We start from the raw sequence: 25,316 nt of genomic DNA, 5'->3' as shown, positions 1-25,316 counted from the left end.
AAGACCAGCTAATCCAAACCTCTATATAAACAGAAAGTGTTCTGGGGGGTCCCTGAGCAAACTAAATCATCTATCTTCTATCTATCTCCTACTTCCTAACCCAAATTTCTGCACTGTGAATATCAAAGACAGCGTCAAGCCTTCAGGCTGGATTTTGACAGTGAACAGCTGTGCAATTATAAAATTTTATTCTATTGTACCTCTTGTATTGTAATTATAAGGCCGTTCAATAGAGTTTTTTCTGTGTTGGTTATCATCAGTGTTAAAATCTACATTGTCATTAGGTTAATTAGATCAAGGCCTTCAGAGTAGATATTAAAAGTAGCTTGAACATTCAAATGTAACCTGACTTTGGAGTCTGAGTCTCAGATGTGTCTGTACTTATGAACTGCCACCAATGTTTTGCATAATTTCATGCTAGTGTTTGATTTATAGTGTGTCTACAGTCCTGATCTCAATCGGACGCCAGGTGTTTGAATTTAACCCTCTAAACACCCTTTTCTTTTTACCAACCGCCTCTACGCCCCACCCGATTTTACTTCAAAGTTTCCAAACCAGTGGCAACTTTGTCCCTCACACCCAATCCAAGAGGGACATTCATCACAGTCTGGAGACAGATTTGTGCTAGAGGCATTTAGGGGTAGAGGACCTTACACAGTACACGAGACAGTCTCACAGTGGAGGCTGAACCATTAGGGCAATGGTGCTGAGGTTAGGAACCCTGGGATCAGGATCTCTTATCTCTCAGGGTCTCTTATCTCAAATGGGATGAACTATCCTATCTCTTTGCTTCTAGATGTGATTGTTCTGCCCAGTGTGATGCATTTAAGGCTTCTCCACTGTCCTGGGTACCCTTAGGGTGCATCCTAGCCTGACATAATGCCTCCCTTCTTCCATGATTCAGACACTCCAGTCAGGCTGAATGTTGGTCTGTCTCCTAAGAAAGATGCCAAACTTTCTCACACCTCCACAGCATTGAGTGGGATGCTCCTGCTGCCAGGATCCAGGCTCCTCCAGCTTTAGTGTGGCCTCTGGGGACCTTGTTGAAATACAGATTGCATTGCAGTAGGTCTGAGGATGGGAGAAGGAGACCTGATACTCTGCATTTCTAAAAGTTCCCAGGTGCCATCCATGCTCCTAGCCCATCATCACACCTTGAGCAACTGGAACCCAAAGCAGTGGTTCTCAAACCTTAGTGGGCATTGGAAATGACCCTGGAGAGTGAGCATCAGGATGACTTTTAAGGCTGCGAGAGGACAGATTCCTGGGACCCACCCCACGGCAGCTTGTTCAGTAGATCTGGGGGGGAAGCCACTGAGGATTTGCATCTCTAGCAAGGCTGTGGGCTGTGCTTGGCATCGCAAAACCTCAGGGTATTTGTGTCTTACCTCCTACCTGCCTCCTTCCTTCCTGGTTTCTGGGTCATCTGGGTTTTCTGGGTCAGGTTCCTAGAGAGCCCCGATAATGCCTCCACCTCTGTGGACCCCATAGGGAATGCCAAGAAGTAGGACATCCACCCAGACCCTTCACTTGGTGGTGGGCTAAAGACAAAGTCAGCCTGTCTCTAAGCCTTGCATGGAGATGGGGGCCTAGTCAGGATTGCTTCTACTCCTGGAAGGATGGGCAGGCATCGCTAAGACCTTTACATACTCCATTGGTATTCTGAAAAGGTTACCAGTTCTCCTTTGCCAGGGGCAGAGTATCCCCAGTACCCATAATACACCCCATAGCCATCTAAAGGTCTCTTTGGGCTGGTGGGAATTGACTCATCTTTCCCTTCATTGATAATTGCTGGTTTCCAACATTTTCTACCTTGTAGCCTTCTCTTTCTTTAATAATCATGGAAACTGCTATCTTTCTAAAAGTATTGCTTAATAAAAAGCCAGGGGTTTTAATTTATCGCACATCTGGGTTCTTATAGAAACTACTATCTAAAATCCCCTGTTCTTCACAACTCACAGCTTCGTTGGGGAAAGGGCCTTCCTTCATCTCAAGCCTCCAAGCATGTCTCTCCATTTAGTCTTCATTTAACCTTTAATAGGATGGAATATTTTATTTGAAAGTGCTCTTTTTCCCCCAAATCCTTTTTCAAAGCACTTGGGCAAAGGAATATTGTTCTATTAGAACCAACCAAGGCAGGCCAGATATTTTTGGAAAAAGGTGAAGAACCAGGGCAGCCATAAAGGTGGGAATGGCTGGCTGGAATCTAGGGGCGGGGGGTGCCTTCAGGTTGAGGTCCCAGCATGGATCAAGGCACAGGAGGTGGGATGAATGTGGGGTGTGAGGACAGGAACAAGAGGTAAATCTAAATAAGTGAAATGGAGCAGATTCTAGAAGGAAGGTCCAGAAATCTGGACCACCGAAGAGACCTTAGGTGGGGAACCATTCCTTGAATTAAACAACTCTATTTATTTATTTATTTATTCTCTCTCTCTCCAGCAATATCCTAGAAGTGGTTCCGATATTTGTTCACTCCCGTTTTTGGCCAAGATCTGTCAGAAAATTAAATTGTAGGTATTCTTTTTCTACCTCCCAAGCCTATGATAACATCTTTACTTCTTTCTGTTTTCTAATGTTTAAAATGATACTCATATTTAAATGTCATCTTCCTAAAGGTGACAGTGTTTCTCGCTTAAAATGTGCCTTGTACCGAAACCACAAGACAAATTGGCTCCAAACCAAACCACTTTGGAAATAGATTGTATTGACCAGTACCTTTGAATCTGAAAGCTTGCTTTTTACCCCATGCCAGAATGAAGGGTGCCAGTAAGGCTTTCTGTGCAGCTCTAACACTTGTTGCATGACGACTGGGAACAGTTCCTTCTTGCCATGTAAGATTCAGAGCAGGTCAGCCTTTGGTTGTGGCTGAGACTCTTTGACCATTTTTAGTTGCCAGGCACTCATGATGTTGGAAGGGGGCTGTTTTTCATGGAGTTCAACCTGAACAGTCTGGCTCATACATATGAGTAGGATTCCAAACAGAAAGACAGTGTCAGAATTCCCCAATACTGCCCACCACCACTATCTCAGTTCAAATCCCTGTAATAGTCAGCTTTCTATTACTGTAACAAATACCTGGGATAATCAGGTTAAAAAGAAGAAAGTTTATTTTGGCTCAGAGTTTTGGAAGTTTCAGTTCAAGACCAAATGGCCCTGTTGCTGTGAGCCTGTGATGGCCCAGTCCATCATGGCAGGAGAACTGTACCTCACAGTAGAGTAAATCTGTTTTGTGCATGCCCAAGTGAGAAAGAAAGCGAAGAAGGGAGAGACCAGAGCCCCACAGTCACCTTCTAGAGCACACCTGCAGTGACCTAAAACCTTCCACTAGGTCTCACCTGTTAATGGCTTTCCTCCTTCCAAAAGACCAAGTCTTTAACACATGGGCCTTTGAGGGACATTCTGGACCCAAACTATAGCCTCAGCAACATTTAACATGCTGCTGCTGCTGCATTGGGGTGCTCTTCTGGGTCTCCAGTAATGGATTTTCAATACATTTCTTCATTTGGGTTCTCCCAACTTCATGCAGTAGGGTTTATTATTATTCCCATTTCGTTCCCTCCATGAGCCCCACCGCAATCTCTGCCTCCATCTTCCATGTGGCCATCGTTCCTGGGTCTCCATCGTTTCCTTTCATAAGGACACCAGGCATACTGGATTGTGTCCTACCCTAATGACTTCAAACTAGATTACGTTTGTAAAGACTCTATTTCCAGATAGGGGAAAGTCCACATTCACAGGGAGTGAGGATTAGGACATCTCTCTTTGGGTGAACATAATCCCACTCACAGCAAACACGTTTTCGAGGTTCTGCCAGCCTTCCCCTCTTGAGCTTCCTGGGAGCTAAATCCACTGAACATCTCCAGTCTGTTGTGAAAATATCTGGGGTGAGGAGGATGCAGCTGTGATTCTGACCCACATTCAGATCCTCTCTTAGGGATCCACAAGTTACACACTTTTCCTGGCTCATCTGTCAGCAAGAGCCCCAGCAGCCAGCTGTGTAGAGTGCTGGCTGAGATCCCAGAAACCGTGGCAATACCCCGTGATGTGAATGGGGTAGATGAAGAGGCATCAGGATTTGGGAAGAAGAGGGGAAATCTCAGACATGGACGAAGATGCTGAGAGGCTGAGGTGCAGCCAGCTGCCCGGGCAGCCCATCATTTCATCATATCTTGGTCCCTTGAAGTGGGACCACTGTCCCCTCCTTGATGAATGCTCCACTGCATTTCCTGTATTAGCCATGGGCCAGTGGGTCTTAACAGTGCCACAGTGAAAACTCTTTAATTGAACCACCTTTGAAAAATTGAATTCAAGAGCATCTGTGGCCAGGAATTTTCTTGGCCCAATTTAAAAGGGAAATTATTCTTTTATTTAAAAAAAAAAAAAAGCAAAAACAGCATGCTTTTCTTCTTTTTAAAGATCATTGTGCTTCGAATATAATTTGCACCAGATCGCAATTTGTTCAGTACTTTATTATTTACAAAATATATTTACATGCAGCTTCGTTTATTCTTTGAAACAACCCGTGGCTCAGTAATAATAAGGATGATTAAAATTATCTGGTGTCTATGCAACAAAAGCTGTCATAAATGCAATCTTATAAGGCAGGCATCATTATTGTCCCCTTTCAAAAGAGCTCTTTGCTCTAGGTCACAGAGCTGGTGATGGATAAATCTGACTTTGGACCCAGCACCTGGTTCTCATTGAGCCCCTGGACTCTTAGTCTGATTCTTTAGATGAGCAAGTAGGTTTAAATGTCTCGGGCCGCATTCATTTGCCTTCAGGTTCTCAGAACTGCTGAGATGCCCTTGATTCAAAATACCATTTAGTAAATCCTGGACAGGGCCTCATTACTAACTCTAAAATTTAAGTTCAAAGAAGAACCTCACCCTGCCCCGTGACTGCATTACTTAGCCACTCTCTAAGTGAGAATGGCTAAATGAAAAGCAGTGTTTGCCGTTGAGAACTGGGAAGGGTCAGGCCATCCCTGGGCTCCTTGGTTACCCAGACTTACAACTGAGGATGAAACGGCCAGCTAGTGACAGTAATGCCCAAGATTCTCAGAGTGAGTGGTTGAAAAGAGTGAACGTGAAAGAAAGGCCTTCTTAACAGGATGTGTAAAATGTCACAAATTCAACTTGCAGTGCTGAGTTCCTTGACTGGACCCAGAGCACAGTCTCCTCTTTCCTGGGGATCTCAACAGCAACGTCCATCCCCACAACTCAGTTATTCTCTTCCCCATAAGGGTCACATTAAATAACAGAAAGAAGACAGTCTTTTGAATGGAGAGCAAAGACTGGCAAAGTTTAGCTGGCACTCCGATGCAGCATGCAGATCCTGAATTTTTTTCTTAGATCAGCCCTCTGTCTAAACTCAACACAGCCGTGTCTGAAAGCGTGTCTGTTTGTTTTCACAAACCTGTTTGTTTGTTTTTATCTTAGCTCACTGGGTGTTTGGGTTTTTTTCTTCTAGATCTATAACAAATTCTGTGCCGTACAAAGATATGGACTCAGACAAATACAGTGTTTTCCCAGTAAGTATTGTTAAGAATAACCAGATGTTCGTTGAATATTACATCACTTCCTTCAGTTTTCTTCCCTTTAACAAGATAAGGAAGAATTTCATTTGAATGCATTATTAATTTGAGGAACGATCCATCATTTCATGATTCTTAAGGACATTTTGGCTTCGTGACAATATACAGGACATCAAAGCAAGTCCAGGCTTTCTATTTTTCTTTGTTCCCATTGCCAGCTGGAATTTTCCATGGGACTATGGTTACCCTGAGAGGTGTTGTGAGTTACTTTGGAAACTCTTAAGCCTGCTTTAGCTTATTTAGAAAGAGTGTGTAGGTGTGAGTTCAATTGAGAACTCCGAGGATGTCAGGTTGTCTTCTGGAAAAGTAAACAAACAAGTGACATGTCACAAAGTCCTCCAAGTGTGAGGGATCTCAGCTCTTCTACTTGGGAACAGAGGAAACAAGAACATTGTTGGACATAATTAAAACTGTTTTTTGGAGGGTGGGGTACTAGGGATAGAATCAGGGCTGCTTAAACCACCGAACCACATCCCCGGCCCTTTTGTGGCTGTTGTTTATTTTGAGTCCTTGTGAAGTTGCTTAGGGGCTTGCTGAGCTGCTGAGGTGGGCCTCAAACTTGTAGTCCATCTTTCTCAGCCTCTTGAGTCCTTAGGATTACAGGCTTATTGTAACTCCTGATTCTTTCAAATCAGTCAAATCAAACATATAAAGCCACATGATTAATAGTTGAGCTCTATTATTTGTAAGTTGTCCAATAAAGTAATTAGCCATTTGGCTAAATATATTAATTGTTTTAGAGCCTGAGAAGATTGGTGGTTAACAGAGGAATTTTAGGAAGTTGGGTGGTCCTGTTGTTTCTAGAAATGTACATCAACACACATGCATGAACAAACACATATACAATGAGCCACACACGTGCATGTACACACATCTGAAGCATGCAAACACATAAATACATGCATGTACACACACCCCATGTACACACATATGCATGCACACATACATTCCTCAATTGACCCACATATTGGCACACACCTAGTGTCACCTATAAACACACACATTCACACGTGCACACAGTACCACCTGTTTTTGATCCTGGTGTTATATCTCACTTCACATGGCATGTCCTTTCATATTAATCTTGACTTTCTTAATGTTCTTTAGTGTTCCTTGACTATCTTTGAATTAAAAAGTGCAGATGTCAAAACGCCCAAGATAGCTCTAATTCACCTTTGCTGTGGGCACCATCAAAGCAAGCCTGACACCTCCCATGTGTGCTCTTCAACTGCAGACACTGCGGGGCTATCACTGGAGAGGGAGAGACTGTAACGACAGTGACAAGACAGTATATCCTGGCAGAAGGTAACTCTCCACTCGTCACTGATTTTGAAAATTAGCTTCCAAAAAGGAGGCAGGAGGCATAATTCCTTCTTGGAGCCTAAGGGATTCCCACCTACAGGCAGAAGGGACATCTTGCCCAATGGAAGTAAAGCTCAGTGAAGAAAATAGCATTCATGCCTTGATCTGTCCAAGAAATGTTTATTGAGCACCTAAGATTTGCAAAATACTTTGCATCATGTTAGGTAGTAAATGAAATATATATATATATATATATATATATATATATATATATATATATATATGTATATATCTCCTTTCTCATGGTGCTTACAATCTAGGGGGAGAACCAAGTGAGTACATGGATGATGTAGACATTTATACAGCCTGCCATGAGAGTTCTACATGCAAGATGGGCCCAGGAATAGAGGTCTGTCCCCTCCGGAGTAAAGAATGGAAATCATATCAGACTTTAGTCCTGAGATGATGTTTAGCCAATCAAAAAAAATGGATATGCCAACCTTCACTTGTGCTGTGATTACAGTGCCAAGGCATTGAATTACCCAGGTGTTTGGGCATTCTTGAGGCACCATTTTAGCAGCTTCACCTATTTCTATAAAATGGCTTGCAGATTTGTTCATCATGCTCACCAGCACCATTCCAGAAGTCCATGAGTATAGTCAATCATAAAAAAAGACTGGATTTGTTTCAGGGTTCCCAGTAAACACCCCAAACCAAGTTTAGCACAAGCAGTCCCACGGAGGCTTCTGTGTCACAACACCCAGCAGCAGGGGACGCTCTTGGGCATGGTTGACTTTCAGTGGCACTTTGTGTAGCCTTCATTCCTTTATTCACAAAACTAACGTTCACTGAGGGATAAGCAGAGACCAAAATCAATGTGGATTTTTTATTTTAGGCCAGACAACTGGGACATATATCGGGATTCCAATTGTAATGGCATTTGGGTAAGCAATAAAATTCAAGTTTGACACCATCTCTTACGTTCTGCCTTCCCCCAAAGCCCACTGCCCATTTGCTTTAGTCACAGGTAAGGAAGGAGATGACAGCCCATGAGAACTCTTCCAGCTGCTCCGAGGAGGGTAGAGAGTTTGCATCACACATGAAAAGCATCCGTGATGTGATGAAGGCTCTCAGGGCCACTGCCCTTTCAGCTTTGCTCAGGATCACGGTGTTGAGTCCCTTCATTCTGTCTGAACACTGTGAAGTGAAATGGGAGTGGTGTTCACAAAGTTTTACAGCAACCCACACAGCTGTTGGAGCAGACCACATACTATCACCATTTTTGGCAGCCATTTTTATCTGTTTCATCAGCACAGTCAGGCAGAGTGAAACTTACCCCGTATTTACCTCGCTATCCACACCTCAAGGCATCTGATGTTGGTGTCTCCCTTCCCTGTGAATAACAGGTTTACAGCTCCCAGGTAGAGAAAGGGAAGAAAAGAGGAAAGCCAACCAAGTACTTATCCTTGAACAGCAATGGCAGAAGACTCAAGTTTTACAATCTTAAATTTACACAATTTGAAAGGTCCTTGTGAAGAAGAAAAAAATACTAATTTACAAATATAAAATTAAATATGAAAGGAAATAATTATTTAATGCAATAGAAGAAATCCTAAAAGATTATAGAAGCTTTAGAAATTTTAGTCCCTTTGATTTAGTCTTTTCCAACCAACCAGAAGTGCTTACATGGAAATGTGTCCTGATTATAGCATGGCCTCCTCTCTTCACCTAGAACATTCAATAGCTCCCAGCCACTCCCAACATTCACACTGGCAGGAGCTACACAAACAAGGACCCTTGAAGCTTTAGATTCCCTGGTTTCAAAGGAAACCTGCCTGGATGAGGAAGAGAAAATCGCCATAAACATTTCCCTATCCCAGGACACAAATGGCCTGTGGTTTCTGGGATTTGAAAAGCATGGCAATGACTATATCCCAGCCCACACCTCCCACCCTGTTCTCAGTCACATTGCTTTTTCGTGGAGGAAGAGAAGCCATCTCCCCTAGAGCTCTGAGGTGTCAAGAACCCCAACTCAACTCTTACTCAAATAAAACCAAGTCTCATTTTCATGTTAGGGTACTATGGGGGCTTATCAGGGTACATGGCTGCCATCCTCATTCCATGGTTCCACTACTGCCTCTGACATGGTGTGCCACCCTACATAAAGAGCAGGGCCATGAAAAGACCAGAGGAAACCCAACATGAGCTCAGGGAGGCAAAACTCAGTGTTCGTATCAATAATGGGAGAGATGCATCGCCTGGCTACCTATCCCTTCTGCAGCAAAAATGACTCACAGAATCACAAAATCGGGAACAAGAAGGGGACTTCACAACCATCAGAGCCAACACAGTCCCAACTGCGTCCCCATGATCAAGTGTTGAGTGTGATATTAATAGGCATGACAGGAGGGGCTCCGTCATCTGGTTAAGTCTAGGGAGCCATTGGGCCCAGTGAAGCTCTTTCCTTCTGGACTCAGCATCTTTAATGCGTTAATATGCACTGGGAGCCCCCAAAGGCCAGGAGAGTGGGCATGCTAATTCCAGTGCATCTCTGACTACCCAGCACTTCCGTCTTGGCATATTTACTATTCATGTCCCTGGAAGGGAGATGTTAGGAAGCTTTTGATGTTAGGAAGCTTCAACTGTGGCAATTCTGTCCCCCTCACAGACTCAAATTCCCTTCAGGTTTCTGAATCTTGGCACTATTGACATAGAAGTTACTGAATTCTTTGTTGTTGGGATTGTCTTGTAAACTGTAGGATGTTTAGCAGCTTTCCTGGCCTTGACCACTAGGTCCCAGGATGACTCCCACCCTGTTGTGACAGCCAAATCTGCCTCCAGACGTTAGCATTGTCCCAGGGTTGAGTGTGAGATGGTAAGGTCTTGGGGAAAATCAGCCCTGGTTGAAAATTCAGCTCTAGGAGCATCAATAGTTAGATGTGGGAGATGCCAGAACAGTTAGGTCTCCAGCTCAGGGACTGCAGAACCTGCCCTGATCTTGTGTGCCACTCAGGGGGGCCCTCAGTGCTCCAAGGAGGGAGACCCTTAGCTCATGCACTTCTCCCCCAAAATACTGCCCTCAACCCTCTGAAAAAGGAGACTCCGTTTCTGGATCTCTCCTTATTCTCACCCCCTGTTCCTCTTAAATAAATCCAGTTGACTCTCACAGTGTTGCTATGTTGGATTAGGGACTCAAGAGACTTTAAAGGTATGAGCTTTTAGTTTCTTTGTTTATCCTGGAGATTAATGCTCTATCTGAGGCAGATGACAAAGATTTTCTCCCATTCTGTAGGCTCTCTCTTCATGTTCTTGATTGTTTCCTTTGCTGCGAAGAAGCTTTTTAGTTTAATACCATCCCATTTATTGATTCTTTATTTTACTTCTTGCACTTTAGGAGTCTTGGTGAGGAATTCAGTTCCTAGGCTGACATGATGGATAGTGGGGCCTACATTTTCTTCGCGTAGGTGCAGGGTCTCTGGTTTAATGTCTCGGTCCTTGATCTGTACAATCACAAGAATGGGATCCTAATTAGAATAAGTTATACTCCACATATGTACAATGTGTCAAAATATACTCTACTATCATGTATATATAAAAAGACCAAAAATACATAAAAGACTTTAAAGGATTTGATTTATTGATTTGCTTTTTTACTTCTAACAGTCAGTTGGAAAGGATTTAGTGTATGTGTCTCATAATTTTTTTTAAATTACTAATCTCATCATTTCTCTTTTAAAGGGTAAAGATCCCAAAGATGGAATTCCATATGAGAAGAAATTCTGTGAAGGTATGAATTGTAAAAGTCAGTGTTGCTTATCACAACAGAATACTGTTTTCTGGTTAAGTCAAAAAGAACTTACTTTAATTATATTATATATAATTATATATTTAATTATATTTGTTTTCATGACAAATCAGAAAAAGACCTGAGAAAGAAATAGAAAAGAAAGCAGAATCTAGAAAATGCAAAACTCAATTGTTTCATTACAAAATATAACGATAATTTTAGAAGAGGCTGTGGGATGGATAAGAGAGTCATGGAATTTTCCCCCATGAAAAAAAAAAAAAATCTGGGATTTTTTCCAAATAAGAAAACATGGAGAGGCACCAACTGAAACGTTTCATCCTTGGGAAGTCCTTCTCAATGCACTACAAGTTCAGACACTATGACTTGCACTGATGGAACAAGTTCTTGTGTCCGCTGGGCTAAAGATACAAATCTGAATTATTCGAGGGGGACTGCCAAGCTCTAGCCTGCAGGGCCTTCCCAAACCAACTGAGCAAAAGATCTGAACTCTAAGTGTCCAATGCCATAAATATCTGGGCCACCAGTACAGCTAGGAGAAAGCTCACCACCCACACGTTCCTGGAAACAGACCCTGAGGTCACATCACTGCATCGATTGAGCAGCGTTTTTCCTCCCAACTTTCAGAAGCTTCTCGTTCCCTCAGTCATTCACCCATTCATTCCACAGGTGTTTCCTGGACAACTATTCCAGTGACGCACCAAGGGCTAGACTTGGCTCAGTGTTTCCATGGCAAAAAAAAAAAAAAAAAAAAAACCACAGTCCTCACCTTTAGGCTCTCAGAGAGGCAGAAAGGAGGATAGGAAATGTAAAATCCTGTGACACATGTATGCAACTTAGAAAAAATAAGCACTGTGAAAAAATAATTATAATAATAAAAATGCAGATCTAGATGAAACCCTAGACCTTCTGGAGTTACTGAGGGAAGCTCATGGATTCCCACATCCCATGCCCCTCTTTTCTTCTGGATATCCTGGCTATTTTCAATTCCCATCTGTATGACCAAGTTGAAGTTTCCATGGAAACTCAGACTAGGGATCCACCTCTGTAAGACTGGGCCATCCTCTGGCTTCACTGGAAGGGTTTGGGGTGGAAAAGGAAACTTCCCTTTCTGCCACTGGGAGGCAACAATTGACTTTCCCAGCTTCTTACGGGATTCAGAAGAGTATATCCATAGATGACTGATTTGTGTGGATGGGCCTCAGAATCAGATTAAGTGATTCTTACCTCCAGACATACAGGCTACAGGGAGACCTTTCTATCTCCATCTCTCCATTAATCAGCCAGAATCATCCATCCAGTGCTTTTGTATATATGGATTAAGGGCTTTAAGAGACCACAATATCTTTGAAAAAAATCAAAATTGCTCCATGAGGTCATTAACTCTTAAAGTGAATTGTAACAGAAATTGGTGTATTTTCCAAGAAAGCCATCTCCAGGACCAAAATTTAGGGCATATTTCTGAATCCAGATAAAATTTTGATTCATTTATTCATCCATAATGCGCTCAGGATGTTGTGGACCAGTCAGTTTTCTGCTGAGCTGAGAAACACACCTGCATCTGTATAGCTTAGCTCGCAGTTCCAATGGCCTAGAAATTTCATTCAGCTCCTAAATGCTGTGCCCCTCACACCCTCCGACACACAAAAAGTGGTAATGTATCACTGTTAAGACGAGCTGTGCACAGAATAACACGAGGCTATCTGCTCTCATAACTACCCAAGCTGGAGCCTCCCAGCCACTTGAGTGCATAAATAATGTAAATAAATTGTGCTGCCTAGGTTCACAGCCCAGGGGAATCATTTTGCTGGGAGACTCAGCTGGGGCTCATTTTCACATCCCTCCCGAATGGCTCACAGCTTCACAGATGTCTTTGGTAAGTAATTTTGGCAGTCATCATTCCGGATGTGCTGGCCTTTGTTTCTGTTTTCCCTTGCTCTCTCTAAATGGGATGCCAACTCCAAACAGGTGCAAATTTCCCTGATCAGCAAAATCTGCCATGAAAGGCATATCCACAACCATTTTAGTTTCTAGGCAAACGGAGGCAAAGGGTTTCTCCTACTCTTCAATTTCAGTCCAGCTGCTGCCAGAACCCTAAAGATGGCAGGTGGGAGACAAGAAGAAAAATGGCGAGTGCACAGAGAGGGCGCAGGCAGCCCCTCGCTTCTCATGGAGGTCAGAGGAGCAGGTTGGGGCTGCTGCAGCTTGGTTTCTGTCTGAGGAGGCAAGATGGGGCTGGGCGGAGCACACTGCTTGGCTCCTAATGGCCACCAGTGTGCTCTATCAAGGGCAGCAGGGGACAGACAAGCCTCCCATTCCTCCCTGAAGAGTAGTGGGATTGAGCTGGAAGATGTTCATGTGAAAAAATGAAGGCAGAATCACTAATAAGTTCAGACTCATGGAAGGAAAGGAAAGGAGAGGGAAGCCAACTTTTGTGGACTCTTATCAGGCATCTGGCACTAGGAGAGCGATTCATGTGTGTTACTCAGATGATGAACCTGTATATAGTCACCCCTCATATCAGCAGGTTCAGCATCTATAAATTCTACCAACTGCAGATAGAAAACATAGCTAGGCCCATTATGGCTGCATCTGTACTGAAGTCGTGCAGACTTCTCGTTATTATTCCCTAAACAATGTAGCGTAACAACTGTTCACCGTGCATTTACATTGTGTTAGGTATTGTAATCTAGAGATGATTTGAAGTGCATCAGAAGATGCATCCAGGTCATATGAGGATCTATGCCATTTTACATAAGGCACTTGAGCATCCATGGATTTGGAGATCCAAGGGAGGCCATATCACCAATCCCCCAAAGATGCTGAGGAATGACTGTGCAGGGTAGAACTATGAAGGCAACTCTGTATGTTATCAGGTCATCATCAGAGAACACACCTAACACAGCATCGGGAGGGCCATTATCTTCCCCTTGAACTTTGCAAAGACCTGGGGAAATTACGTGGCAAAGCATGGAGGGAACAGGAAAGAGCAGTCTGAATGCCACACACCCAAGCAGGGGGTGCAGCAGTAGCAGATGGATCATCTGCAGCTTCAGCTACCTGAGGCTAACAGTTGTCACAGGGGACTGCACCAAAACCTGTGCTCAGGGCCAGCTACACAATTGTCAGGGCCCAATGAATATTAAAAATGCAGGTGCCCTTGTTCGAAAAGCAAGGGGGAAGTTCCATTAAAGGTGCCAAACATAAAGCTTTTTGCTTCCTTCAGCAATCCCCTCTCACCTTGTCAAGGTGTTTTTCTCTTTGCCATTTGATGTCATTCTAAAAAGAAAAAAATTAAAAATTTAAATAACCCACAGGAAGATTATGTTCATCTTTATATTGGATAGTTCCGATCTTACGTGGAACTATAAGGGCACTGAACTCATAAATGGAATCACCAAAATTCCACTACTCTTATTTAGTAGCTTGTCCCTAGAGGTTGCTTTGAGCTGCCCAGAAGAGAGAAAGGTAATTCTGGAAGGAGAAATGGAGGCTTTCTTGAGGTGCAGAGTCTCTAGACTAAATATTCCCTCCAAACAGGGGCTGCTTGGGGCCAGTGCCGACCTTCACAGGCACTGGGGTTCCCCCCGAGACAATCAGGCTGGAGGGCTGTGCTCAGTAGGTCAGCGGTCCAACCAGGAACCTCCCTTGTCCAGGGCCCGCCCACCAGTCCAGAGCAGAAGGATGATTCCCAGGGTCTTCTGTCATACTTGGATAGGGGCTGGAGCTCACCTCCCCTGCCCACCAAGTGCCAGCACTGCCAGTTGGGGCAGCAGACAGCTCCTACCATGCTTGACCCCAATCTTTACCTGTCTGTGCCCAGGTTCTCACAGGGGGCAGAGGGCAGGGAATAAAGGCCTCCCTCACTGACACCCCCTAGCTGACACTGGGCTGGAGGGCACAGCAGCCAAGTACCCATCCCTGGGAGGTGGCTAGAGGCAGGATCCCTCCTTCACATAGGTTCTGTTATCCTGTTGGACCTCACTCACATAATACAAGTTCAAATCTAAGTTGTCTTGTTTGTTTTTTTTAAGGGCTGGGAATCGAACAGAGGGTCTCACATGTTAGGCAAGTGCTCTATCACAGAGATACATCCCCAGCCCTCAAAAAGGCTCTTAAGAAGTTCAGGATGGTGGTTGTAATTCTGGTTAAAATGTCCTAGACTAGAAAAGTGCAGTGGGAAGTAAAAAATAGACAACCTCAGAAGCCATGAATGGACACACATCTCTCACACACTTCCCATCCTGTGTTCTTTGTCACCATTGCTGAAGAGAACACTGTTAGTCAGATTTCCATCACTATAATGACATGCCTGAGATAATTAACATATAAAGAGAAAAGGGTTGTTTGGGCTCACATTTTTGGAGGTTCCAATTTGTGATCTATTGGCCCTGCTGCTTTGGGCCCCTGGTGAGGCAGTACATCATAGCAGGAGCAAAGCAAAGCACTCACCTCATGATCAAGAAGCAGAGGAGAGAAAGAACAGGTATCATGGTACCACGGTCCCCTTTGGAGGCACACTCCCAGTAACCTAAGGACCTCCAATTAGGCCTCACCTCTTGAAGTTCTCACCATGTCCCAACATCACCAAGCTGGGACCTGGGGTGAAACCTGGTGTGTTCCCTGGCATCCTTGCATCTGGAGAGGGCTGCCTGAACTTCATCCCCAACTTCAGATCTTCCCACAGAGTCTGAAACAACCTTTGGAGAGTATGAAATGGTCCTATCCCCCCTAAGAAACTTCTGATGCTTCTGGTCCCTCCAAATGACACTCCCCAAGCCCCAACCATTTTGATGAGCACATAATTAATTTATTGTCCAAACTGGGCTGTTTGATAGGAGAGACACCACTACTAACTAATATCAGGAAAACCTGGGCTGGCCCAAACAAATCTGAATGTACAGCTACTCCCACTGACAGTCTGAGAGCCGTGTGCCAAGCTGACTCCACAATCAGGAGCGGTATCCAGAGAGGAGGTCCGAGCCCCCAACGTACCTGTATGTATAATCACTTGGATTCTGAGTCCAGCTTGGATTCAAATCCTGGCTTAGCCGCTTATATTTACTTATTGATTCTGAACCTTCATTTCCTTGTCTGTAAGATATAAATAATGATGGCTAACTTCTCAGACATCTAGGATAGTTTTTATGACAGGATGTTAAAAACTGAAATATTTCTTTCTACCTCCGTTTTATCTGAGGCCTCCAAAATGTAGGACCAACTATTCCTACCTTCCCTCCATCCAATTTCTTCCAAGTGAAATTTTTAGAACACCTCTAAAATATTAGCACCTGCAAAAGAAGGAATGAAACCAGGTCTGTAGCCTGTTGCTTAACTTCTTCCTCAAGGGTCCACCAGGGTTGAGGCTAGGAACAGCTAGTTTTAGGATGGCAGTGGGGCCCAGCTCTCCCCAAGGGGGAAGATGCAGATGCCTCCCCCCACCCCGCCCACTATAAGGAAGCCACCCAGAGACCTGGATGGGGTCACCAGAGCCTGCAGCCAAGAGGGCTGATGTGTGACACCCTGCAAGGAATGGAAAGGCAGAGACAGAAGCAGTAGAGCAGAAAGAGTGCCCCGGGCAAGGAAAAGGACCACATGAAAGGGAAGGGACAGTCCAGAAAGGACAGCCTGAAGGACAAGGTGACCTCCATAGGGCTTGGCCTTCAACTGACCAGGGATGAAACAGCAGATTAAAGTGACTGAGGGGGGTGTGGGAAAGGTATCAACTCCACCGGGGGAGCCTCTGTCGTGAGCCCTAGAACAGCCCACATTACAGAAAGCCAGATCCAGTCATCTTCCCAGACAGAGGCACTCACCCCAATGGACCTTCTTCTCCCTCCACCACCATCCCCAGGGGTCAGAAGCCTCTGCCAGGAACTGCAAAGAAAGGCTGGCCAAGTGGACCACGTTCCCCTTCCTGAGCACAGCTATCCAGCCTCAAGCTGGGGATGGGCTGGGAACAAGGAATTTTACTTAAAATTATGAGGACCGGACTACCAGAACCGGATGCTTTTATTTTCTGAAATAAAATTTAACATAATCAGAGAAATGCACGTTATCTGGAAATGAGCACATGCCTAATCAGGCTGACCGGGACTTTTCCAGGGGCAGGGGATGATCGAACACTGCAGTCTGAGTGGGCAGTGGGGAAAGAACAGAATCACCCTCTCACTGTGCCCTTGGTTAAATCTGCCAGACCCCAAGCCCCAGCAAGATCACAGAGGCCCAACAACCGCTCATACTCTTCTCTCTGTTGGTTCTGAGCATTCTCAGTGGTACTGTAGGCAGGATCTCCCTCATAAAGGTCTAGTGGTTGGTGCCCAGACCTGGGCACAGTGTGTAGTCTGACTGCCGAGGGCACCCAGGTCAACTGCTGCTGGGACCACAGAAGACACCAGAAGGCTGAGCTGGGAGGGGCAAAGGAAGATGGGGTCTTGGAAAGGAAAGCAGGAAATAGTCCCTCCCCTCCTCCTCCCCCTTTCCCATCTCCCTCCTGGGCCTTGCACTGGCAGATGCGACCCACAGACGGTCTGGGAAGTGTTGTTGGCAGGGTCCACTCAGTATCCCTGAGCAGAGCTGCAGGCTTGGAGCTAAGGGGTGATTGCTTACCCACCATGAGCTGCTGGAACCCTTTTGGATGAAGCCTAGAGGCTGTGAGTGTCACCCCAGGGTGTGGGAAAGGAGGGAGGCAGAGTGGGTTGAAGAGTCACCAAGCACTTTAGGTGGCCAAAGGCTGGAGCAAGTGGCCTGGAGACAGCAGTCACAGGCCAGCCTGTGGTCTGTGGGCATCTGAGGCCTGGCTGATTGTCTTCAATTCATCAGTCCAATTACAGCCTCCTTTCTTCATCACCTTATTACCCTGGGACCTGCCTCACCCCAAATTGGCCACTGTTTACCAAAACCCAGAACCTTTAGGAAACCTTTCCAAACAGACCAGAAGAGCACAATCAACCAAAGCCATCTTTTTAAATGAGGCCCTGTGACCTTGCCCTGACTTCTTCTACAGGATAGAGGTTCTGCGTATACATTCTATAGTCCAAGCAGTGAGACTAGGAAGAACCCACCCCTGCACGTAATCTCTCCACAAGTTTGTATCCACACCATAAAGAACTCCAAGGTGATTGACTTCCTCTTCCAAGGAAGGCAAATATTTAGGCCATGTGGTCTTAACTGGGATCTGTCAGTGGGGAAGCATATAACAAATTGAAACCCTTCAGGATAATTAAATGTGTTTGCTAGTATTTCTTTGCTGCCCGAAGAACCTGATCATGCTGTCTGGAAGGGACAGGAAACACTAAGGAAAAACAAGTATTCATTACAGGCCAACTCACCCAGTGCAAAACTCCCCAACATCTTCACAAAGGAATATGAGTCCCTCACCCTATCCCAACCATATCCACTGAAAAGGAATCCATTATCATGGATCATCTTTCCCCAGCAGCCCCTTCTCTCCTGCTCCTGACATCTTCTAGTTAAGCAGTGTGGCACCCAAGAGGCCTGTTTACAGCTAATTAGATTAGGAGCTTCTTCATCTGGAAAGATATTTGTAGTTCAAGAAAGAGAGTATGAAGGGTCACTCTCACAGTTCCACAGAAACCAAGGGTTCTGAGCCTCACTCTGCTAAGGGACAGAAAGATGTTCCTGTCCCCCACCTCCTTCGCTTCTCTCCAAACATCTAAACCTTAGGAGTCAGGTTCAAATGGAACTCCATGGAAGACGCCAACTTAGAAAGGTCTCAAAGAAAAGCCAAGAGTAAATCATGCTGCTCCTCTCCCCCACCGACCCCACTTCAAAGGAGAAACAGTCGCTGCTTGAATTGCTTTGTTGCAAAGAAGGGGAGGTGGAGAGATCGTGGAGGACAGCAGCGGATGCTGCCCTCCTACCTCTTCCCCCATCTGTTCGAGAATGATTTCCAAAATATTAAATGCTGCATTTCACTGAACCGGAATTGCATGATGGGTTGGGGAAGGAGGTGGAGGGAGAGAAGCGATTCTGAAATACAATTTCCCAAATGTTTATTTTTCTCCTGAAGACTGTTGCCTGTCCTATTATAAAATCTTCGCACGACCCCTGGCAGGCTGTTGTCTGTAGGGTAAGTAGGCACAGATTGAATTTCGTGCTGTGTCAAGGACAAAATGAATCCTTAATCTGGCAGCAGAAAATGCATATTCACCCGAGAGCAAAGCAGCTCTCGTCTTTCAAGCCCCTACGCTTCATTCCTTTTTGAGATGATTCTATCAGGTTGGGCTACTCTTTATTACCCACAAACAGGCAAGATCAGAGCTATAATCTACTCTCACTAACCCGCCTTGCTTCCCACTCTCTGGATTTATCAGGGCACTTAAATTTTCCACTAAGCATAAAGGCAGACTTTCATGAAGTACCTAAAATATGGAAATTGTATCTGAGTTAACTCCAAAAATATTTAAGCATTAGAGTACTTCTTATTATTTTTTTCAAGATGAGGAAAGTCTATTGTTTAGTAAAACTAGACAAAATTACATTTTCTGCTCCTTGGACACTTCACAGGCTAGCAGGCTAAAGATGCTACGTGGTGAGAAGAGAAACCTCCATCCTGGTTGCTTCTCATTTATTGTCAGGAAAAGGAAATTATGTCCACACTGGTGAATTCTTTTCTCCCACCAGAGACAGAACATTCTTCTGTTCTCTTTCCCTGTTCACAAACACAGGCGAGACAGGCTGTTCCCGAGCTCTGATCATTCTAATACCCTTCTCAACAAGCTCAAGGTGAGAGTCTGGGTCTCCCAGGTGCCAGTAAAGTGGGGTGCAATTCCAAGTTCATTCTTCTGAAAGCATCCATCATTTTAGCCCTCGCTGTCTTTGAAGATAATTAAAAAGCCAAATACCCGTTGTTATAAAAAACTACAAGACGAAATTATTTTAAGCCCCATACTTCTGAAAGGCATTTCTAATTACCCAGCCTACACGCCTGCCCTTCGAGCAGTTTAGATGGAGATTTCCGCATAGTTAGGCAGGGAGAGTCTGTCCGCACCTGTGCTGGAACAACTGGAGGATAATCTTTTGCCCTCTGGTTAATCATATCTATCACTTTGCTTCACTCTTTCCCATGTTAGGCCATAAAATGGGTCACATGGAACTAACTCAGCACCAGGTAAACACTTAGAATCTCAAGTCTATCGGGATATAGAAAGAGAAAATATATTGGCATTTTAAAATAATTTTGGATAATTAGGATTGATTGCTGTACGCCTGTCATTCATTAGTTTTTTCCAACTAATTCCTCCTGTGCTACTTCTTGGGGGGTTGTGGAAGGTGGATAAGAGCTGTAGTCTGGGGGTCAAGACTGGCCTCTCCATGATTTCCTGGGGAGTTATTACGAAGGCAATAGGTAGAGGTTAGTCAGAGGGATGGGCTAGACCATAATTCCTAGAGGAAAATCAAGAGGAGCATGTATGAAGTACAAGGTCCAAAGATTCCAGGGGCAGAAATTTAGGACAGCATTCCCATGCCAAGAATTCAAATCCTAATAGATAAAGAGCTCAAAATAAAAGAGATCAGGAAGTAGGGAAGAGGTCATGATCTTGTGTTGGTAACATGTATTTGAGAGCCATGAAGAATGACTAGATGAATCAGGCTTTTTGAGTCAGCCCTTCTCAAAAAGACTAGTGATTAGTCAGGCAGGGTAAAGGCTCAGCTACCATAACAAAGAGTCCAAAATTCAGTGACTGAAAATGTCCTGGGTCTAAAGTGGCTGCTCCTGGTCCTGCCATTTCCCACCTGAAGTAAGAAAAAGGACCAACTAAAGACATACTTCTCTGGGGAGAACTTGGCACAGAAGTGGCAAAGACCTACCTACCTATCTCTCCCAGATTTCTCTCTCTCTCTCTCTCTCTCTCTCTCTCTCTCTCTCTCCCCCCCCCCCACTCCCCACTCCATTATCTAGTCACATGGCCACCCCAGGCTGTATCAGAGACTGAGATCAGTCCCTCACTAGGAAGTCCCATGCCCAACAACCACAACTCTATTATTGGACAGAGAACATAGGTAAGAATGGACAACCAGGGCTTTCATGATCAAAGTTTCTAGCCTCAAGGAACTTCAAGTCTAGTTGGAAATATAAATAAGCAAATAATAATAATAATAATAATAATAATAATAATAATAATAATTCAAAGCAAATATTAGCAGGTCTTTACCAAATGTATTTAGCATTATCTCATTTTAATACATGTTATAGCCTGAATGTTGGTGTCCCCGCAAACTCATATTTGGAAGCTATTAACCCATGCTGACAGTCTAAAGGGGTGGGAATCTTTGAGAAGTGATCAACTCATCAGTTTCCACCCTCATGAAAAGAATTTGTGCTCTTATAAAAGAGATTCCAGGAAACTTTCTTGCCTTGTTGCCATGAGAGAATCCAATAATAAAGCATTACTTATGAAGCAAACAGGGAACCGCCCCCACTACCAGACACTGAATCTCCTGCTGCCTTGATGTTGAACTTCCTGGCTTCCAGAAGAGTAAACAAAAAAACTTCTGTTGTTTATAAGTTACTCAGTCTAAGGCATTTTGTTATAACAGCTCAAGCAAAGAAAACACTAAAAAGTCCCTATTGTATTGTAAATTTTATAAAGAAACTGAGACTTGGAAAAAGAGTCTAACCTATCCGAGGTAATAGAGTTAAACGTGGAACCCAAATATAAACTGAGTCTGTGGGACCTAGAACAGTGGTCAGAAACTCTGAACCTGGCTTCTGTCCACCAATTTTTTTTTCAATTAAGTTTTATTTGAATGCAGCCATATTTATTTATTTTGTATTGTCTATGGCCACTTTCACATTATAACATCAGAACTGAGTAGCCACAACAGAGACCAAATGGGCTTGCAAAGCCAAAAAAAAAAATTATTAGCTGCCATTTCCAGAAAAAGCTGGCCAACTCTGTCCTAAAGCCAGCAGATGAGGCGCAGTCAGCTAAACGTGCACAGGTGGAGAAGGGACGTGAAAGAGGAACCTAACAGAAGAAAGCAGGTGCTCAAGGAAGAACCCCAGAGGGAAGTTAGGATCTAGTTAGCTCTTGACTCATGAGTACCAACTGGCCAATAAAGACAGGGACTAGAGGTCTGAAGGGGCAGCGGTAGGTTCAGGGGATCACAGGAGGTTGAGTAGTGGAGGAGAGGGAGATGGAGGAGAGGCTGGAGAAGTGGGGGTGTCCCGTGGGAGGGAGATGACAGTGCGTAGCTACAGTAACCTATAGACCAGCATTTCCTAAACTTGGACAGAATCTGGGGCCCCACCACCAACCAACTGAGTCAGTCTCTGTATTTTAAAGAAGCTTCCCTGAGACTCCAGGGGACACCGAGAAGAGTGAGGAGGCGGGGCCAGAGGCTGTTGCAATGACCTAAGGCCACTCTAAGTATACCTCCAGGAGGGTATGGCAGCCAGGTTTCATGGGACAGCCATTGGAGAAGGAGAAGAAGAGAAGGAGAAGAAGAAAATGAAATAATTCCTTATGACCCAGACAGTGGGGAGTGGGCATGGGCTTGGTTATCAGGTGATCCAGTGAGGTCTCCTCCCCACTCACCTCTGTAACTTGACTGTGAACTTGGGTTTCATCTGGAATCAAATTCCAGAAATCATTTCGCAGAAAAAGAGAAACTATCCACACCCCAAACAAATCACAGCCTGACTGCTTTAGAAACAATCAAACCTTTAAGTAACCAAATATCATGGGAAGGGTCAACACTGAGGATATTCACCTTTCCTTGTTCATTTGTGGCCCTTGGAGGAATTTATTTTTTTTTTCTGTTTGAGAAATTTGTTTCCCTGGCACCATGAAAAAAATTGACTTGTGATTATCTTTGTGTTTGAAACTCTTGTTTTCTTTCTTTTATGAGTCTGTATACAGTTCTCCAACCACGCTGGGAAATAAGTGACGGAAGGAATGGAAATCGGTAGAAAGAGTCCCAACTGCACAGCATGTACTCATTTGCTATGAAGCAGTTAGATAAATGCATCCCTTGACTCATTCCTTAAATAAATAAATCATAGGTTTGGAGCTTAAGTAATAAATAATAGAAGAGGGGAAAGGGAGAAACTAAGAGAAGCTGACAAGGTTTAAAAAAAAAAAAAAAAGGTATATGAAAGCAAGATGATGAAAGGTTGAGTTTTTGCCGGCCATTCTGTCTATATTTACTGGCCGTATTTTACTAGAATTCTCTATTTGACTACTTCTTCATTGCTCTTAAGTTTGTGGACTGGCGTAGGGTCAAAGATTAGATGCTATACCTTTTCCCTGAAAATTACTTATTTGACTGAAGTTGAAGTTTAATGTACATCAAATGGGCATAATAACAGACGCTGAGTTGTTGTATGCTTGTATGTAGCATGTTTTCAGCTGCTAAATTTAGGATGATTTGTTATGTGTAAGTAGATAGCTGATGTGCGTGGTGTTTTTTGGTCTTCTTTGGACATAAATAGGATGACTTCAGTCTTGAGGTTTTCGTATGTGGTATTACAATGTTTGAGCTGCTTTCCCCCTACTGCTCTTTGCCTGGCTCCCCCTTACTAAGACAGGACTCACTGTCTTAGTATGTTCTGGCTGCTGTAACAAAAATCTTAAGACTAGGTAAGTTATGGACAACATAAATATATTATTCACAGTTATGGATGCTGGAAAGTCCAAGATCAAGACACAAATGACTTAGTGCCTGGTGAGGTTTTGTCTCTGATTCAAAGATGACACTTTCTAGCTGTGTCCCCAAAAGGTAGAAGGATAAAAGGGAGTTTGCCAGAATCTAAGTCTCAACTCTCATTCATAAGTACGAAAACCCTAGTGTCTTAATCATGTCCCAAATACCACACCTCTTAGCATTCCCAGCATTGAGTACTAACCTTTAACATATGAATTTTGAGGGGGTACAGACCTTCTGACATTAGATAGTACTTTTTCTAAAATCTCTTTCCCAATCTCCATATGTAACTTAGGTGTCCCTTCCATGTACTGCCACAGCACCCTGGGGTTCCCTATTAATACTATAAACAGCCAACTTTTATTGAGCATTTACAATCTAAACTTTGTACATGAATTATCTTTTCTAATTCTTTCACCCAACCAATGAGATAAGTTTCATTACTAATTCACTTTTGTGGGTAATAAAATTGAGGCTTAGAGGGGTTAAGGAATGTCTTCAAGGCCACTTGGTTGGGATTGTTCATTATCTGTGCCTCTTTATACTGTGAGTTCTATGAAAAAGAAGCCCACAGCTGCCTGATACAACATTCGAGATATTCAGCAGAGGTGCCCAGTGCAGACTAATCCTTGATGTTCTCTCTCCCTGTGTGTGCACACCCCCACGCAGGCATGTGTAAGTTGTAACTTATAAGTTCACAGAAATCTTGCCTCAATGTGAGATTCATCTCATACACATGGGATTATAAGATTTACAACCCAAACTCACAGAGTTAAATTGCTTTCTTGAAGTTGTCTGTTGCAAAGCATTAGTTTATAAGAGCTGTGCTGCCTAATCTAGTTAGGCCTGAGATTGCACTGGCTGACTCTGGATGCTCTATTCTCTCTCTATTCTCCTGAACTTCATCTGCCAGTCCTATGGAAGGCAGAGCTCCAGGGTGGCAGAGTGCAGCCCTCAGGAACTGCTTTTCCCAGTGTATGTAAGGCCAGAAGGGGCCCTGGCATTCTGAGTGATGTGTGAGTACGTAGGGTTACATATAGCCTTCCTATTTATCCCTCAAATATTCATTCTGCTCTCTTTATAGATGAAATTGTGCTTCCATAAAAGAGAAACAGAGAAGGAAAAGACGGGGCAACTCTCAGGTTACTTGCAGATTTCTGAACTTTTACCTGAGGTAGTATCTAGGAGACCATTCCCTAAACAGGCAATCAGAAATCTCATTTTCAACAACTAGCAAACCCAGCTTGGCCAATTTGTGACTTCTTGGGATTTGTCAGTTGGTGGGGAAAGCAAGAACCAGATATATAAAAATGGGCTACTAAAAGTTGAAGGCTGTCCCAAGCCGTCCCTTTCCTGGTTCCATCAGAACTGGGTTCAAATCCCAGCCCCATTATTTACAGCTCTGTGATCTTAGAAGTCAATCAAACTCCCTCCCAGTTCTGTTCAGCAGAGCTTTTCTAGGCCCTGCACTCCTCTGGTCAAGAGAGTCTTCCACCAATGTAAAGTACAGAAATCCTCTTCAGGCCAGATCCAGCAACCAGAGATGCCCACGATAAACAGGGCTCTCCCCATAGCTCTCATTGAATTAGGGCTTGGTCATTTAATTTACTACCCTTTCTTAAGTGAAGGTGATTGTTTTTTGCAGAAATAATATCCAGCATCTGATAAATGATGACTACTCAAAAAGTGCTTTTAGAAGGCAGAGAAAGAGGAAGAAAAATCTTTGCTTCAGAGTTGTGTTATAAAGTTATACAATTTGTGCAAGTTTCCTGTCTCAGTGCTTGGAACATAAGGGAAACTCGATATTGATTCTCCACCCCGTCACGCTTCAAATGTAAAAGTAACCTAGGAAATAGCACTTTGAAGTATCACAAATGGGCACAAATTTATTTGTAGGATTTATTACTGTAGCAAAGCCTAAAGAAATAGACCTGGGCAGGAAAG

General features: G+C 43.9%; 1 protein-coding gene across 2 annotated transcripts in view; it reads left to right on the top strand.

Moving 5' to 3' along the window:
- Positions 1 to 25,316, top strand: part of Aoah (acyloxyacyl hydrolase) — a 203,312-nt gene that overhangs the window by 92,597 nt on the left and 85,399 nt on the right. For both annotated transcript variants that reach the window (XM_076864004.2, XM_076864014.2), the window contains 6 exons: positions 2,440 to 2,510; positions 5,470 to 5,530; positions 6,828 to 6,898; positions 7,791 to 7,839; positions 10,634 to 10,682; positions 12,482 to 12,576. In XM_076864004.2, the coding sequence (XP_076720119.1) occupies positions 2,440 to 2,510; positions 5,470 to 5,530; positions 6,828 to 6,898; positions 7,791 to 7,839; positions 10,634 to 10,682; positions 12,482 to 12,576 (396 nt within the window). The remainder of the gene's footprint in view (positions 1 to 2,439; positions 2,511 to 5,469; positions 5,531 to 6,827; positions 6,899 to 7,790; positions 7,840 to 10,633; positions 10,683 to 12,481; positions 12,577 to 25,316) is intronic.

This window comes from Callospermophilus lateralis, chromosome 1 (genome assembly GCF_048772815.1).
Source record: "Callospermophilus lateralis isolate mCalLat2 chromosome 1, mCalLat2.hap1, whole genome shotgun sequence".
Taxonomy (NCBI): Eukaryota; Metazoa; Chordata; class Mammalia; order Rodentia; family Sciuridae; genus Callospermophilus; species Callospermophilus lateralis.
Note: the sequence above shows the minus strand (reverse complement) of the source record. Positions and strands in the feature narration are given on the sequence as shown.